The sequence below is a fragment of the Hippocampus zosterae genome, chromosome 13 (genome assembly GCF_025434085.1).
Source record: "Hippocampus zosterae strain Florida chromosome 13, ASM2543408v3, whole genome shotgun sequence".
Classification (NCBI taxonomy): domain Eukaryota; kingdom Metazoa; phylum Chordata; class Actinopteri; order Syngnathiformes; family Syngnathidae; genus Hippocampus; species Hippocampus zosterae.
The window spans coordinates 12,497,928-12,515,663 of NC_067463.1; the positions used below are offsets into that span (position 1 = coordinate 12,497,928).

Here is a 17,736-nt window from a genome sequence, read left to right on the forward strand (position 1 = left end):
ATACTTCCCATAACGGCGTGATTTGCATTGATGGCTTGAAAATAATGGTGTTCCCTCCCTGCATGCGGTTATTTGGTGGAATGCTTTGAAGAGAAGACATTCTTTTCTTTTTATCCCCAAAAAATTATGAAGAAGCTTTGCCGCAGGTCAAAATATGTTTTGACGAACAACAAAAAGAAACAATTTGTTGGAATCAGCCATCTTTGTTGTTTACACTCGCCTCGATCGTTCATCATTCCCCTTTCGCCTTCATCAGAGTAGAGTATTCATTCAGCACATTGTTCGGTTTGTGTCAAGTAGTAAAATTCACAGTTATACCCACTGATTTAATTTAATTAAGACACTATGAGAAGTTTATACTGTTGGGGACTTAAGTCACAAGCTTGTTGAACGTGCCAAATGTTGACTCAGGAATGCAAATACAACACTTGTTTACAATGTAATGGCTGGTAGGATAGAGTCAGGAAAATTGTAACATGCTAGCATGCTAAAGGCTTAGCTCTTCAAAGCTCTTTAAATGGGCGACATCATTTACAAGAATGCAGTACTAGTGTTAGTCGTTTAGTTTTATGTCAACTGTTTATAACTCGACCTCTATTTTGGGCTTCTTTTTTTTTCCAAACGGCCTGCTCTGTTCCAAACCCGTAACATGGCTAGCCAATTACATGATATTGGGGAGGGGGGGGGGTCTACACATAACAAATGTTATCTTATGAACAGTGACAGTGAAATTTGCAGTGCGTTGTTTGTCAGAGATCGCATGAGTTTAAGATGGCTTTATGACCTCGTAAAGACTATGGATCATTTTTCAAAAGACAGCGTTGGTGTCATTTTTCACCCCTTTCTTTAAGACAAAGAAATGCAGAGTCTGTTGGTGCATCTGTATGCTGTGATTAAGCTATATGAATCCGTAAGAATGGCTGATTCTCCATATACATATACACAATCTCTCTTTCATAAGGTTATGCGTGTAAACACTTATAAGTTGGTGTGCGTGCACAGAAGGAGCACACTGAAATAAATACCTTCCCTTCAATATAAGGCTATGTGACCTTCAGTACGTGTGTTTGTGTCACGTGTTCTAGTGAAGCTTTAGTTGATCAGCGAGTATCACCCTCTGGGCTCCCAACATAAAGGTCCGCCTCTGATGAGGTTAAAGGCAAAAATTTGAATGATTTAATTAGCAGACTAATCCCACCTAATGACTTCACACATGTCGCCTGAAATCCACGACAGAATAAACATCCTCGCCTTCATGTGTATGTTCAGCTTCAAAGTGGCATTCTCGCATGCACCAGCATACTTGAATCCCGTCCCCAACAGCCGTGGGGACAGGCAAACAAACAGGCAAAGGCAAAACGTGTGGTCGTTGGTGCAGGGCAGAGCACACAGCCACAGGAACAGGCAAAAAACATGATTCAGCAGAAGTCCAAGAGTCAGTCAGAAGCAAAAGCTGGAGGCGATTCACGGTGTTGAAGTTGTGTTGAAGCATTTTTCATAGATGACTCAAACAAAATGACTGTGAGGGAGTCATCCAAAAAGCCTTAATTCGGTGAGTGAGAACACATTTTCAACAACAGAGATGCAAGTTAGGATTACTTGACATATACCGACAGCCAGTCTGAGTCCTGTCAGAAACGCTGATGGTCATCATCATCTAAACTTGAGCAAACTTCTAACTTTAGTCTGCCGAGCGATACAGGTGGCATCCTGATCACGCCGTACAAGGATTTTTTTTCTTTTTATGGTATGTTTCATATTGGGCTGAAGCCACTGTAGGCTAATGCAATGTGAGCAGTGATGAGAGCGGAATGGTGATTCCTATATAATTTCACATATACAGTGTGTGTAAATATATATATATATATATAGAGAGGGAGAGAGGAGGGGGTGTGGTGGTGGGGGGCGGGGGGGCACGGTGGACAAACGTCAACCTCACATTGCAGAGGTGCAGGGTTCTGGCTCTGGCTTTCCCATGTGGAGTTTGCACGTTCTCTCTGTGCCTGCGTGGGTTTTCTCTGGGTACTCTGGTTTCCTCCCAAATTCCAAAATGGTGTGATTGTGTTCTCTCGAAGGTTTTATCTCGTTACTATTATCATGTCTCTAGTCTCTCTGTCATCCTGGCTTGCCTTATTGTCAACACCAGTTGATGCTACAGTGGTATCTGCTTTCTCACAGAGCCAAAAATAGAAGGAGGGATAGTTGCGTAGGGTTATCACGAATATTTGCAAAACAGAACACTTGAGAGTGAATTTTTTTGTCTGGTTGTCAGAACAGAAAGAGATATCGACTGAAGTCTGTCATTTGGAATTGAAACAAACATTGTGGGGATGGCGCACATTCCTCCTCCAATAATTTGCTTGGGTGACGGTTTTGTTTAGCAAAATCAGTTTCCAGTCGCTCCTTCCACATCATATAGTATAAGAATATGAGTATCCTTTTTTTTCCCAGTTTCTTTTAGCGGCTATCAAATGTTTTGGCAAGTTAGTTGATTATTGCTAGGTCTTTTTCTACCACGACAGCATGCAGTTTGCTAGCTGGCTGGCTTTTCTTGCGAGCTAGCTCAGCCCATCTTCTCTGGATGTCACAATTTCAGAACAGCTCGAGGTCATTTTAAATTCCAAAGCGAGGAGGCAACACTGCAGAAAAGCTCACCGCTCCTCCCCTAGCTGAGAGGATCGCCAGAGGGCCGTTAGCTTGAGAGCTAGCTGGTGCCTAGCAATTCTTGCATGGAAAGCACGGCAATGTACCATAGCGATATTCCAGCCACCGCAGGCTTTAAGCGGATACAGTTCCGCAGCTCAAGCCTGTTGGGTTGCGTATTCATCAGAAAAATGCCACAAATTTGCATCCATGGTTTGACACATTCAACAGAAACACAACAGCTGAGTTTGAACACAACAGGTGGGGTTTTGCGATTTTTAAGCTTCACTTTGTATTGTTTATTATTATCCTTTTTTTAATCATTGGCATTTGGCATTGTTGTTGACAGTACTCCTACTGTGCGTGTCTGTCCATCCATGTGAGCGGAGAGGTGCTAATCAGTACTGGGCTGACAGAATTTCTTGTCCCTGTTGCTGTACTGAGCTGTCCCAGTCGGGGACCCCCATTTGGCCTGTTACAACTCAACCCCCTTGTGCCGTCCCTCGAGCCCACCCCCTCCAGAGGTCCATTCGCTCAACTTTCCGTGGCCACTGGTAGAGACCCGACTCTGATTTCCCCATCTTCCGTTATAGGGAACCAAATTGGGTACATAGATGCAGAAGAGTGGCCGCTTTGTCCGAAGCTGATGAGGTTTTTTTTTTTTGTCTTCCCACCTGGCAGTCGGAGAACAACTGAGCTGCCAAGAGAAAGTTGCCGCTGTTTGTGGTCGAGTCTTTAGGAGGTGTTAAAGCTGCAGGTGGTGCTAGGGAGTGTGTTTTGCATCACACTGTGCAGCAGGTTTTGGATCAGAGCAGTCTAAAGTTTTTTTTGGGGAGGGGGGGGTTGTTGGTTTTGGGTTGTTTTTCAGGAGCCAAACTAAAATGCTTGGGAAAGGACAAAGTGGTGGTTTATACTCCTCAAAGACAACCGGAGACATTTTACAAAGGTAAGACAAAGTAAGCCCCGTCCAACCAACATGTCATTTGTGTCATCTAAACAGAATTATTATTTGTATCCACTTTTACAGATTGTTTTTTGGCATTCTTGTCTAAAGCACATTTGTGTAACTGGTGTGTTTTGAAAGATGCACATTTGTTCTGGTATGTCTTTCCACTAACTAAATGTGAAAATACTTTTTTGGGGGCGTACGTATTTTATATTTGCCTGAGCATAATTAATCAGGAAAATGAACAAAGTATAAAGTATATAAATGTTAGATATTGTTAATCATTATCGGCATGAAATCCCAGCTTGATAACTCCATTAAAATCATTATTATAACAATATTTAGTATACTATATGTACCCTTATTTTAAAATGAAGAGCCCACAAACATAATACAGATGTATTTTAAATACTGTATTGACTTTGTGACAGTAAAAACTTTTCGCTCGCTATTACAGTGTGCATACATAAATAATACGGTGTAATTAATTGGAAAAAATGCAAATAATCACATTTCCTAATGGAAGCTTCAGCCATTTAACATAATTATTTTTAACACAAATTTTTTTCAAGGTTTGTTTGACACTAACACTAAAAATAATACGATACCTCTTGATTTATACAGCGCTTTGAAAACAGCTGTAAATGTTTAAAAAAAAGAACATTTGGTTTTATATTTTAACCTTTAGTGTGTAGCAAACGTAAACAACATACAGGATACAAAAATATTTTGTTTCTCGCACTTTCCCTCACGTCATGGTGCGTTTCACTTCAAGTGTAGTTTGTACTCACAAACTGCACTTGAAACACACTTTCAAACGTACACCTGTACATTTGACCTACTGGATAACTGTGAGTAAGATGGCTTTGGGGCTTCCTACTGTATGGCTGATAATTTCGAACCGTTTGACAATGAAGGTTCAGTCGGTTGCCTTCTAAGTGTGCATGTGAAAGGGAGCTGGTATCTGGAGTTCTGTTGCTTATTTTAGAACATTATGTCTTCGAGGATCTTTGTACAATGACATTTTAAGTATAAATAGAATTTGAAGAATAAATATGATTGTCTAAAATATGGTGTTACGATTGGGTCTTGATTTAGGCTAGCATTTACCGGTACACTTGAAGCGAGATCTAAAACATTGATGAGAAGCAGTGTTTGGTGTTGTGGTGTCTTTGAAGGACTAGTTTTCCTGTCACCAATTTTTGCTGTAGCAATCGTGTTATCGCGCAAAATATCGGTATCGTAATGTTCCGATGAAAAACAGTATAAAGAAGAACAAAATAAACAAAAACAAAAGAAAATTGGGTCCAACAATTGGCTTTCTGTGCTCTACTTTTGTTTGATGTCTCCCTCTCAGAAATAAGGTGTGCTTATTTTGCTGTACTGTAAACTGGTGCACCTCATTAATATATGAGATAATGAATTGCATGTGCCATGAACCGAGAGGACATATAAGATAAGATAAGATAAGATAAGATATCCTTTATTCGTCCCACACTGGGGAAATTTACAGCCTCCAGCAGCAAGAATGTATATGCAGACTGAACTGAAACAGTCAGACCGAAACCGTTTAAACAGTTTTCAAAAATCACTCCTGGCGTGTAGATGTGTGTGTGCATGGTGATGAGCAAGGTGACTGGCAGAAGGGGAAACGAATCAGACTGCTGAGGACATATGCAAAAAAATATGAATGCAAATGACCATTTATTGAATCTGGGGTAAGAGGGGCTATCATGTCCATATTATTATTCGAACAATACGTTGATATAGTAATTTTTGTGACAGGCCTATAAACGTCATCGACTGCATTCTTATGGCCTTCCCCTTTCGCCGCCGCAAATTTAAACGCGTGTTCTCTGCTACGTTGACACATTGCCGACACTAAGGCTAATCCTAGATGTGACAGTTGCATGGCAGCATGCCTCAAGGAACCCGGCAAGGACACAAATCAAGTCTGCCGTTATTAGCTTTTTGTTGCTCTTTTAATATTGCTCTGCGGTATCCAAAACTACTCGTAGTTCAGAAAATCACTTCTAGTGTGAATTTAGACAATGAACTATGTGCATGCTACCTCCGAGGTTTCCCGGACATACTGCGGTTGTGTTGAAGTGGAACATAGACCAGCCTCCTGTATTATGTCCCATACTGCTGTTCGGAACCACGGCCGACAGCTGAAGCCAGAGGACATTAAAACATGTGTTCACCCTTATGGCACCGTGCCTTTCACAATGTGGGGGATAAGAAAACAGGGGGAAACAAATGATATTGTATCACACAGGTGCAAAACACACAAGCGCACGCGTTCAAGCACAACGTCGCCGCTAGTGGTAACTAACGTAACACTGATTGTCAGATACAGTTTTATGGTCCGTGTTGACCCTAAGGGACGTAAAATAAAAATGTGTGTATAATAATTTATCCAACTATAGTTATAATCACTTGAAACTATGACTTTAACTGTGGACCGACAATGCAACGACCTCCGAAATCAAACTCGATCAACATATTTCCTCACATAAGAGCCTCCACTCGAGCAGACCAAGTGTCTCAAATAAAATACTAGCCGCGTCATCCCACAAACACACACCATTCCCTAAATAGTCCTTTTTTTGGGGCCACATGGACATTCAACACTGACACAGTTGAGCTTGCAAACCATAGCCTCTACCAAAACATGTCAACGGTCTGTCAAATAATTCACAGCCTGGCGGGCATCTTTCCGTCGGTAATATGGATGTTGCAACTGCTAGCTAACATTTTCTGGAAGCGTCTTTTACCACAATTAGCATTCCGGTCGCCTCTGTGCCTTCTCCGCAGTGTTTAAGGCATCCATCCGAGGAGCTTTAGTTTACTTCCAATTTGACTACAGCACGGACACTAAGATTATTTGACATTAGATGTATAATTATGTTGTAAAATTGAAGGCCTCCTTGCCCGGTCCTCAGTTAAGCTGAGTAAACATCAGGCCCCCCTAGCTTAAAGTGTTGAACATGAAGGCAATGAGTGGCTTGAGTTTAGCTCTGTTGGGCTCTTTAGAAAGGCTTGTGGTTATGTAGAAATCAAAACTTGGCTGCGACTATTACATTCGATGGATTTGCAGGGTGATAATCTATGAAATCCCTTCTTATTTTGGAACGGCAGGGTCCTCACAAGAATTCATGAGTAAATTAGAGGCAGCAAAGACAGAAGAACAGAGGCGGCGACATATGGTTTGTTCCAGGAGAAGGATTTACTCTAATTTGACTGGTTCTATAAAGCAAAAGAGCAAGTCTGTCAGCAATTATTGAATTAAGGCTTGTATTTTGTCGCTGCCATTGCGATGATGAGTGGAGCTCTGGCTATATTTAGGTCCTGACTAACGGAGATAGTGGGACCAGCCTCTCAGACTACATGGAGATTGGCTAATCAAAATTTAAGGCTGGAAAGAGGTGCGGAGTGATAATCACCATCGTGTAATTCTTCATAATCACTAGATAAATGACCTGCGAGTGAAATGTGACTCCATCTAAATGATGTAATTAGGTGGAGGAGTCGCTGATACTTTTCCTCTAATAGCCTTTGAGCCGTGTGTTTGTCTTGCCATTAAGCTTTTAAAAAGTCATCTGCTGTAGGCTTTTTGTGGGATTAAATGCTTAATTTGATGTCAAGCCTACTCATAACTTTGCTTAGTGTTAAGATACAGTACTAGATGCATGTGATGATTCACTGCGAATTGATACTTATTACAAGCTTGGCTTCATGGCGTCGTTTCTTCGCACACATACTGATGGATTTGCTATCAACTCACAGGAATGACTTCAGCGGGATCAATGTATTGATGCTACATGTGCCATGTATGCAGGAAACTCCGCCAAATGCATTTTCTTGGCCACTATTTGTTGTTTTTGCCTTTTTTTGTGATTAAATTTGACATTTTTTGAAGTGAATGAATGAATATGCAGTCAAATGGGTCGAGTTGATTGTGATAAAACACTTGGATGGATAGAAAAATCCAATTTAAAATGTTGAACTTCATTGTGGAATTATTAGAAATGATGTCTCAAGATTTACTCACCACAAGACCTGCTGCTTTGCTTTCCTCAACTTTCATCAGTTGATTGTGAAGTACAATTACTTAAAATGTTTCCAAAAAGATTTTTCACATTCGTGCACAATGTCTGAATCAAAGTGTGAAGATGCATGTTGGACAAATTCGAGTGAGAACATTTGCCACCCTAATGAAAGCACTTTTCATTGGTTGTCAACCTTGATAGGAACATATTTTATATTGGAAAAAAATAAACTCCACACCCTTCCTCCAAACAATACGTATAAATCCTGGTGGAAACATCGATTCATCGTACCCTCTGCCATCTAGCGGGAGAACATTTAATCATTCTGTTTTTTTGTTGTTGTCCAAAATAACTCATAATTTTCAGACCAATCAAGTCAAACTGGGCAATTTTCCCGCATTACCTGATGACCTTTCATGGCACACCAACGTTTTGGTGTCAATCACTGCGCTGGATGAGCTTTGTTGACGTTCCTTGGAAGGTAATATTGAAAGCAACATCCTATGAAAACAAAATATACCGTCATTCAGTACATTTACCTCATCAAACGGTCACGCCGGATAGCTGCTGTTGGTGTGCTCTTCCTGTACCCGACTGCTTAACGAGGCCATTGTTCTCGCCTACCCCTGCGCCCCATCGTGTTATGTTCGCAATTCACAGCAGACCGCAGTTCATGCATTCGAACGTGTACACCGTGAACCCTGACAGAAAGACGGTTTGGCAGATTGCCTCGCAACAGCTGCACTATTCCAGAATGGTCCGATTTGGCTTTCCCTCACATCTCACTAGACTTGTGAAAAGACGATCAGAATATTTATTTCTCGTGAATGGTTCTGGTGGCTCTTGACATCGTCATGAAAGCATCTCAGAATAGACGCGCTTGTTGTTCATGGGGTTTAAAGTGACACACGTTGGCCCACGATGCTGTCGGAGGCTATTTTTCATCGGGCGAAATTGTTCGCACTTCTGTCTGGCCGCGGGCGGTCATGAAAGCTGCGTGATTTGCATGGGCGATACGATGCATTTAGACATGTTAAATGGCTTACTCGGAATCACGTTGCTGTTTTGTTTCTCACCTGTCTGAAGGCGGGCTTGGAGGTTTGTGTGCTAAGCTGCCAGATTCTGTGCGGAATATCATGAATAGGGTCACGAGGTGTGGAGTGTACAAACGACGGGGGGGCATGCCACGTTCCCTGTACTTGCTTGACAGCGGCAGGGATTGAACTGCAGTCACCTTAGCGGTTCACAAATGCCAATGTCACCATGGCGGAGAACAACGTTAATGAATAAAAATGTCCGTTGTCCACTGTGTAGATCATGTGACTGGCCTGTGCCGCTAGAGACGCAGCAGGTGAACGGGACCCCTGGCATTTTGCAAAGTTGTCGACAGCTGACAGCGATCACCTTGTGTCCTTGCGTGGAAGCTTTATAAAAGCGGCACACGTACATTCAGCCTCAAACATACGCTTGTGGTTTTCTTCTGCCATTTTCATTCATGCGTTATTCGTTTTGGGGGTGGTCCATTTTACAAATTTGTACTGTGAATGTCGCGTGATCCTATTTGCCAAAGACACGCACCTCAAGTAAAAGTTGTCCTGCTTCACGCATGGGCAGGCTTCAGTTCTTTAGTTTGAGATTGTCGGGACAACGTTACTGTTTGTGACTTCTTGCCGAATCACTTCTATTTCCGTCGCCCACCCGTAGCGAGGGATTGCGTGGCATGAATTAAAGTGGGCTCATGTTTGTTTGCGTGTCTGGATCTGCTCGGACACACGCTTGTCAGTAAGGCATCAGTTTGAAGATAGAGGGGCAGCAACAATCCCTCCCTCCCGCCTGCCCGCATCGTTCGACTCTCATGGCTCCTGACTGCGGAACGCAAGCTATCTCGGCCTGCTCTTCCAATGGCTTTATTTTCCGCTCCTGATGAGAGTACGATTGTAAACTACCACATATTGCGTGCATATGAGATCCACTTGCGATGGGTGAAAAGCTTCAATATAGGCAGGTGATATAAAAAACGTTATAAAATATCTATATGTAGCCTTCCCACACCCTTCAAATATGTTTGAACTTATTAAGACTTAAATTTATCATAGGGCACCTCCTCAAATAATCCCTCCCCCCTGCTCTCACTTTCTCACTCACGCAGTTCTCCAAATAAGAAGTCGAGTATGCTTGCTTCAAGGTTGTTTGTCACTCCCACGTCATGTTTTGTGTAAAAGTAAAATAAAGGAGAACGATACAATTAACAAAATATTTAACCAGACCATACGCAGTCATTTTGTCAAATGAACGGCCACGATCTTAATGCTAACATATTCTACAGGTATAATGCAAAATGGGAGTTCCTTACAGTATGTATCACTTCTTGCATTTAAGTTTCTATTGGACCTGCAGACGTTCGAGCAACTCCAACATACCGTATTTTCACGACCATCCGGCGCACCGTATGATTGGGCGCAGTCTCATTAATGGGTGCTATTTCTGTATTTTACACATAGACAACACGCACTGTATCATTGGGCGCAGTTTTAAAGTGGTAAAACATACGCTAGCTTAAACATACGGCATGCGCGCACGCTAAAAACACGTTAGCTTGAAGCTTACGGTAGCATGCCAAGACATACAGATACAAGCTAAAAACACGTTTTTAAAAAGGCAACGGAAGCAAAACTGAGTTCCGTTGTATTTTATTTAGCCATCGTACAATGTTCTCACGTTTTTCGATCAATCATCACCCAGAAATCCATCAAAGTCCTCATCGTCTGTATCAGAAGCAGAGGACTGCACATCCCATTGTCATTGAACGCATCACATGCTAGTGTGAGTTGCTACGCATTGCCGAGCGGAAAGAAGGAGCAGCAACAGCAAAGTCAACATTTCTCTCGTGTGAAGCTTTCACACATTAGAAAGTAAAGAACAGAGCGAAACATGGTGGCAGTGTGTGTGTGTGTATAAAGAATTGAACAATTGTGCAAGTACCGTAATCCATCAAAAACGCAGCGTTCCCTCTCGTTATCAGAGTCACTCTCATTGCCATGTGGCGCCACGGAAATGATGCCGGCTTTGCCAAAAACTCGTGCAAGCAGACACGTTCGTCCAAGCAGCCACAATCCATTTGCAAAATTGTGGCGTAACTCGCCCAGCGCTGCCTCTCACTCTTTGTAAAGTTGTGTTTGCCATCGATCATCCATTGTTCCCATACCGTTCTCAACTTTACTTTGAACGCCCGTTCGCAACTTTACTTTGAACGCCCGGTTGATGCCAATGTCCAGCGGTTGGAGTTCTTTAGTCAAGCCTCCGGGAATAACGGCAAGCTCAGAGTTCATTTGCTTGACTTGGTTTTTCACCGCTGCTGTGAGATGGGCACGCATGCCAAAAGCATAACCGATGGCTTTAAGTTTGAACTGAGCTTCGTAGGCGTGTCTCTTTGTAGAATTTATTTTCGGGGGTTCTTAGAAACTAAAACCGAAGTTGTTTTGCAACAATGCACATAGACACACTCTATACAGGTGTTGGTACCTGCTTTGGGCGTCCCTTTAGCGTCCACTTACACGCCCACCCTTCACTCATTGGCGGACTTCTCCCCCGCATGCCTGTCTTCTCTCACGTCTGCCTGTCTTCTCTCACGTCTGCCTTCTCTCTCTCTCTCTCTCTGTCTCTCTCTCTCCATATTTGTATATATACACGCCCATCCTTCACTGATTGGCTGACTTCTTTGCCGCATGCCTGTCCACAGTCACTTCCGCCTTTTCTCTATATAAACAGCGTGTCGGCTGTCAGTCAGGTTTTGGAACTCAGCACATACACAAGATGCTCCGCATCATAAGGCGTCCTGTCCATTTTGGAGAACATTTAAGACTTTTAATGGCGCCTTATAGTCGTGAAAATACGGTACTTGTTTTGGCTTTTTCTTCTACCTAAAAAAAAATACCTACTGTACCTTATAAGAAAATATGAATAATAAAAAATAAATAAGATAAAGACCATGGGAGCTAACAGCTACTTAACTTTAATTGGTTGCTATCTTGGGAGCACCGACTTGGTGTATGCACGTCCCAGAGGTCTGGACGCTTAAAGACGTTCTGGAAGGTATCGCACTCTCATTAGTCCTTAATTTAACTGACGTCGTCAGTAATGATCTTGACTCATGTTAGAAACATCTCCACAACCGAATAGTAATTAAGCTTAAATTCTATCTATCGTCAAACCTTCATTCGTCTCCCAATGGAGAAATTCCCAATTTACAGCAGTAAAGTTATGAAAGGAAGAAAGTAGAAGAACAAAAAGTATAGGAGCTGCTGTAGAGCCAGCCACTCTCGTGGCGCCATCTTGAAGTCACAATAAGATAATAACAAAATAATACAACACAACACATAAGACATAGAAAATCATTCAGTCTTAACCCCTTTTCTGCATACTCTTTGCTGTTTGAAGCAGTTATGGATGAATAGAAAAGTTATTTGAAAACCATCAATCATTCTAAATTACCGAACAGTGGAAACAAACAAAAAAACCCCTAGCTATTTCCAAACTGTTTGAGCCTCATCCATAAACAGTTGCTTTTGAAGGCCTTGGAATGGAATGGGTGCGACATAAAAATGAAAATGAGATGGTGCAGATCTTGAAGCAGGGGGTAGGAGAGAGTTTATGGGATTCATAACTACATCACCTCGTCGACCAGTTTAGCTCTGATGTTGCTGACCGGCAGTCAGAAACGATTCTGACTGGGTGTGTTCCACACCTGTTATTATAACCTATTCACCTGTTACAGCACGTGTTGTAACTACTTAAATGACGTCTCGGCCAAGAAAATTACAAATATCACTGGAGAGCACAGCCAGAGAAAAATGGACTGCCTACAGTCGGGCAGTAGGCTATAAATAACAGTTTTAGAGCAGCAGGAAAAAAAAATTGTTGGTCAGCCTCACTTATGACGGCCAAGCGTGTCCTCGCCCACTCCTCAGATTACTGCACCTCTCACTCTTGGCTTGAATGCAAAACCTCCTAGCTATTGCTCTACTCCATTTTCACTGACAAATAATGAAATACCTGACCAGATCTGACTCACATTAAAAACGAAAATAAATATGAAACAATCTGATGAATCACTTTTGTTACAAGTGATGTCATTTTGTCCCCTGTCCAGTCAGCTGTTTGTCGACTCCCTCACCCTGCTCTCAGCACCCCGTTTGACACCGAGTAGATTGGTGGTAATTTGGGCTGTTTTTCTTCGCCCCTGTCATCACTTTCGACACACAACTAACTACAGAAAACCTGATAGCGCCGAAAAGAGGGTCAGTGTTGATATCCCGTCACAAGATCCTCAGTATGCTTTACATTTAAAACCCAGAGCAAGGGTGCGTTGACAGAATAGCAGTTACGGTTTTGACATGTGGCCCTTGCTATTTAATTTCTTCAGCAAATCCATCAGACAGGTGCCACTCCGATGTGATTGAGCGGGGACAGTCCCAGCAGACATTTAAAACTTCCGGTGATTGCACTGCGAGGGGATGTCTTTGTGAAATGCTCTTTGGATTTCACAGTTGGATGGAAGCTTTCAAGGCAGAAAGGTTCCTTCGACCAGCATGTTTCTGAGTGACCCCGGTATGCCATGTGGCACCACGATAACGGCCGAAACAACATCACAATCAGCAACCCCATGCACTCTATCTGCGAGAGTCATAGAAAGTCTTTGCAATTGCTGCTTCCCCCATCTCAAAAATTGTTTAGCTCTCAGGCACTGAATTTAAAGGGAATGATTGGAGCCGCTTCCTTTATTCGCAAAGCTGGCTGTGTTCATCCTCACAATAGTACAAACGGTCATACGTTGACCAAACAGTCTGTATCAGGTTATCCAGTACCTCATACTCTCATCAGACGCCCCCACAAAACACCCAGAGGTTACACGGTCAAAGTGCCTTCTCTAAATCTGCACATGTAGACTGGTTGAACTCCCATCCTCCCGAGTCTGAGATTCACCTTCTCAAAAGACCCTCCTCTCCAGTATTCCCCTATAACCTTATCAGGGAGCCTGTGGTTGGAACTAACGTTCCAGTCCCCCTTCCGAAAGGGAACCACGTGATGTTGCAGAGGTCAGCCAACCAGGACAGCACCACAACATCCAGAGCCTTAAGGAGGGCCCTGCCACCACATAGCCGCCTGCCTCGGAGTACCCAAGATTCTGCTTTCTCAAAAGAAGGTGTGTCAGTGGAATTAAAGAAGTGTTTAAATTGAATTATTCTCCCCACTGTCTCACAATATCTTGATTTGAGGTCAGCAGGGCCTCATTCCCTTCCCACACAGTGTTGATGGTGCATTGCTTCCCCCCTCCTGAGATGTGGGATGGTCCATGAAATTCAAAGAAATCCATGGCCTCACCAAACTCCTCTGACTGTCAACCTTTCGCCTTGGCGACCACCAATGCTGCCTGCTGGTCTACACGCTACCCTTTCATCTAAATTAAGCAAGCTTTCCAACTACCAAATTCAATCATTTATATAATTTTATGATAAAGTATTTACTTCAGTGTGCATGGTAATAATTCACTTTACAGTAATCGAGCAATTCAACAGTTCAAACCTGCTGGCACTGAGCAAAGTGCTCTCATTCGGTGGCACACACACGTGTGTGTCATCTGTCATTTATGGCAAAAATGTGGCGCCATCTAGTGGCTTGGTGAGGAAGAAAAAGCTGAACGACACTTTAATTTCTCCTCCTGACCTGTCAACACGTTTTAGTTTGACAACCACATTGTTGTAATGTAATATTGACTCAAATTCTATTGCGTAAAGACTTGCGGTGTATTATGTGGTATCATACAAAAACACGCTTTGGTTCTCTGTGTCAATTTTGACAGTTTAATGAGTTTAATAAAAAGTAAGTACAGGATGCGCCTATTGTAATAACAGTTCCTGGTAATTCCATGCACATCAAACCTCAAGTTTTCATTCACTATGATCATTATTAACATTGCTTTTCTGCTGTGCTGGGCCTTTGTTAATATTTTTGTCATTTGTCTATACAATGACTGAATCATTCACTCATTTTCCGATCCGCATGATCCTCACAATGGTCGCGGGGGTGCTGAAGCCCATCCCAATTGTCTTCGAGCAGTAGGCGGGGGACACCCTGAACCGGTTGCCAACCAATCACACAGAGATGAACAACCATCCGCGCTCACACTCACACGCAGGGACAATTTAGTGTGTTCAATCAACCTGCCATGCATGTTTTTGGAATGTGGGAGGAAACCGGAGTACCCGGAGAAAACCCACGCAGGCCCGGGGAGAACAAGCAAACTCCACACAGCTGGGATTGAACCCGGTACCTCTGCACTGTGAAGTCGACGTGCCCTCATTTTAAATTATCATAACAAATATACATCATGCATAAATCTACATTTTGAAAAGATTAATGTACAACCAGCACCTACTTTTTATTCCATTGAACATTGTCAAAGTATTCTAGTACACGGTGTTCACCAAAACGCTCCATCATTTCAAACAGATATAAGATATTACATCTTATATCTGTCTGTCATACTTAGTAGCTGCAGATGTAAGATTTCATACAGTTTTGAGTGGTATCTAGAACAACGTTAGAATTAACACTTCACCTGCACCACTGTGGCCCCCTACTCTAACCCCTTCCCCTTACACACACACGCGCGCGCGCATCTACATGCACATACTCCCCCAACCCCACTGCTGCACTCTGACTAAACTACTGTATAATATACAGTATTAATGACTAGTGTATGAATATATGCGGATGTTTCTCTGAGGACTCCGGTTTCCTCCCACATTCCAAAACCCTGCAACGAAGGTTAAGGACACACTCAAAATTGTCCCTAGGTGTGATCGCGAGTGTGAATGGTCATTTTCAGTCAACAGGAAGTGGCATTACAAGGCAAAATGGCCGCCCCCTGAAATGGATAAAAACAGGTGGATTTTTCTTCTTACTTGTAATTTATATTCCACAAACCCAATATTAATTAGAATGTTGTGTTAAGATAAGTGGGGGTGTATGGAACATATTATAAAGAAAATGTTTGACTTGACTTCACCTTCAAGGTGTTCAGGACTGTAAGAATGAAACCAAACATACAAGATGTAGTTAGTAGGGAATATCTGAGTGTTTGGGTATACTTCCTGAATTTTGTTGACGACATGACAGCACACCCCCACCCCACGTAAACATCAGTTGAATGCACTAATTTTCCTTGCCACGTTGCATCTTTTCTAATTGTTACCTTTGAATTTTATGTTGTCTGGGTTTTTGTTTTGTTTTTTTTAATCCTGGAGAATGTGTCTTTTTGTGCGTACACACTTCTTCAGTTACTATTAAAAATCTTTTGGGTTATACTGGGAGGTGCTAGTAATCCTGTACATGTAAATAGGCTAGCAAAATAGTAGCCCCACGTCTCGGTGTAAATTAGAGTAGGGTAAAAACAACCCCCCTGCCTCATCACCAAAAACAAATCTATGACGATCTCAAAAGCAATTCCCAAAACATTCACACCGATCGGTTGCAATTCATGTATTTATTGAAATGCTGTTGTTTTACCCAGACGTTTTAATTGATGCTCATACATCATTATTTATCATAACCTCACACTTGAGCATTTCACAAAGTTGGCTGCGGTGTGACCGCATTGGCAGCACGGGCACACTGCAGCTCATACTGTAGCTGGCACAGAATGACCCTCAGGCATCTCTGAAAATACTTTAGTCACAATGTGTGACGGTCAAGCCCCCCACCCCCCTGTCCCCTCACACAAGCTGACCACTTGTGCCTTTTCATCACATGGGCCCCCTTTGCCTGTCTGGTGGTTAATAACGGCATCGTCACTCGCATAGGCTGCGGAGTACTTGTGGTGATGTTAAACTGGTGTACATGTCTTATCTCAGGGCCGAGCGAGTCATGCGTCAGTCCCGGCTTGTGAGAAGAGGTCGACTCTGGGCAGAAAGGCAGTGTGCCGACTTATGTCACAGCTTTAATTTGGAGCCTTGCTGCACTTCCTAAAGGTTTGACTGCTTGTTCCACTGACTTGTAGGTACAAGCGCGGTGGATGTAAAGTGCTGCCTGCCGAGCGATGCTGGAGAACCGAAGCCAGGCGGGACATGCAACTATCTGTGACGCTACAGCCTGTGTGATGTTGGGGTGTGTGTGGAGCATGTTTCCTTGGGCTCACCGGAGGGATTTTCTGGGTTCGGAGGGGAATTTGAACTCTAATTTGTTACTTCCTCCAGTGAAGCTGTGAGGACGGATGAGGTCCAGGTGGTATTTTGTCCTGATTTTGCAGCTGTCCGTTGTCATCCTGAACGTTCTGCAAGGAAGGAAGTGTTCTCACACCTTCCTGACACTTAAGTATTCTGAAGTAGGATTTATATGTACATTAAAATGTGACCTTTTGGATATTTTAAATAGAGGCAGTGTGTCTAAATGTTTTCATCGACTTGTTTTTTAATTGTAGTGAATCCTTTGAAGATGCTGTTCATTTTTCATAAATGAATGGTGTTGGTCAGTCCCTACTTTTGCTGTTATTTTTAAATTTTTATTTAATTTACAATTATTGCTCAAATTGAAGAAAATGGTTTGCTCTCTTTGACGATGCAATGTTTGTTCAAACTTGTTTTTCGGTTCACCTGAAAAATGATGATTTTGCTGGTTGAAGAATTCGGTCTGACAAACAACATTGTTTTGTCATTTATTTGATAATTTGTACACTTACACCCATTATCACAATGGGTGTAAGAACATTTTCAGATACTTTAAACACACAATAATTTTCGTGGATGAGGTAAAATAGAAGTAAGTCACTGTGGCGCATTGAGCTGAAAATCAAACATCTGACTTGCAGTATGTGAAAATTACGAGCTGGTATTTCTTTTAATCAGTTTTTAATTAGTTGTTTATGATTAGATGTTGTATTCGGGGGACCATTACCTGAGACCAACCTGTGTGTTTTTAACTAAATTTGTTGAAAGAAATGACATTTCTAACTAAATAGAAAATTGTGACATGCAATCAGAATTTTAGTTTTTTTTTAACTTTGATGTTGAACATTCAATTGTACATGGTTTGTTAGTA

At 42.3% G+C, this 17,736-nt stretch overlaps 1 protein-coding gene across 1 annotated transcript in view; it reads left to right on the top strand.

Moving 5' to 3' along the window:
* The first annotated feature begins 3,499 nt into the window (after positions 1-3,499).
* The window catches only part of rbm20 (RNA binding motif protein 20), a 32,230-nt gene continuing 17,993 nt past the window's right edge, over positions 3,500-17,736 (top strand). The window contains exon 1 of the mRNA XM_052083504.1: positions 3,500-3,589. Coding sequence (XP_051939464.1) covers positions 3,525-3,589 — 65 coding nt within the window. The 5' untranslated portion in view covers positions 3,500-3,524. The remainder of the gene's footprint in view (positions 3,590-17,736) is intronic.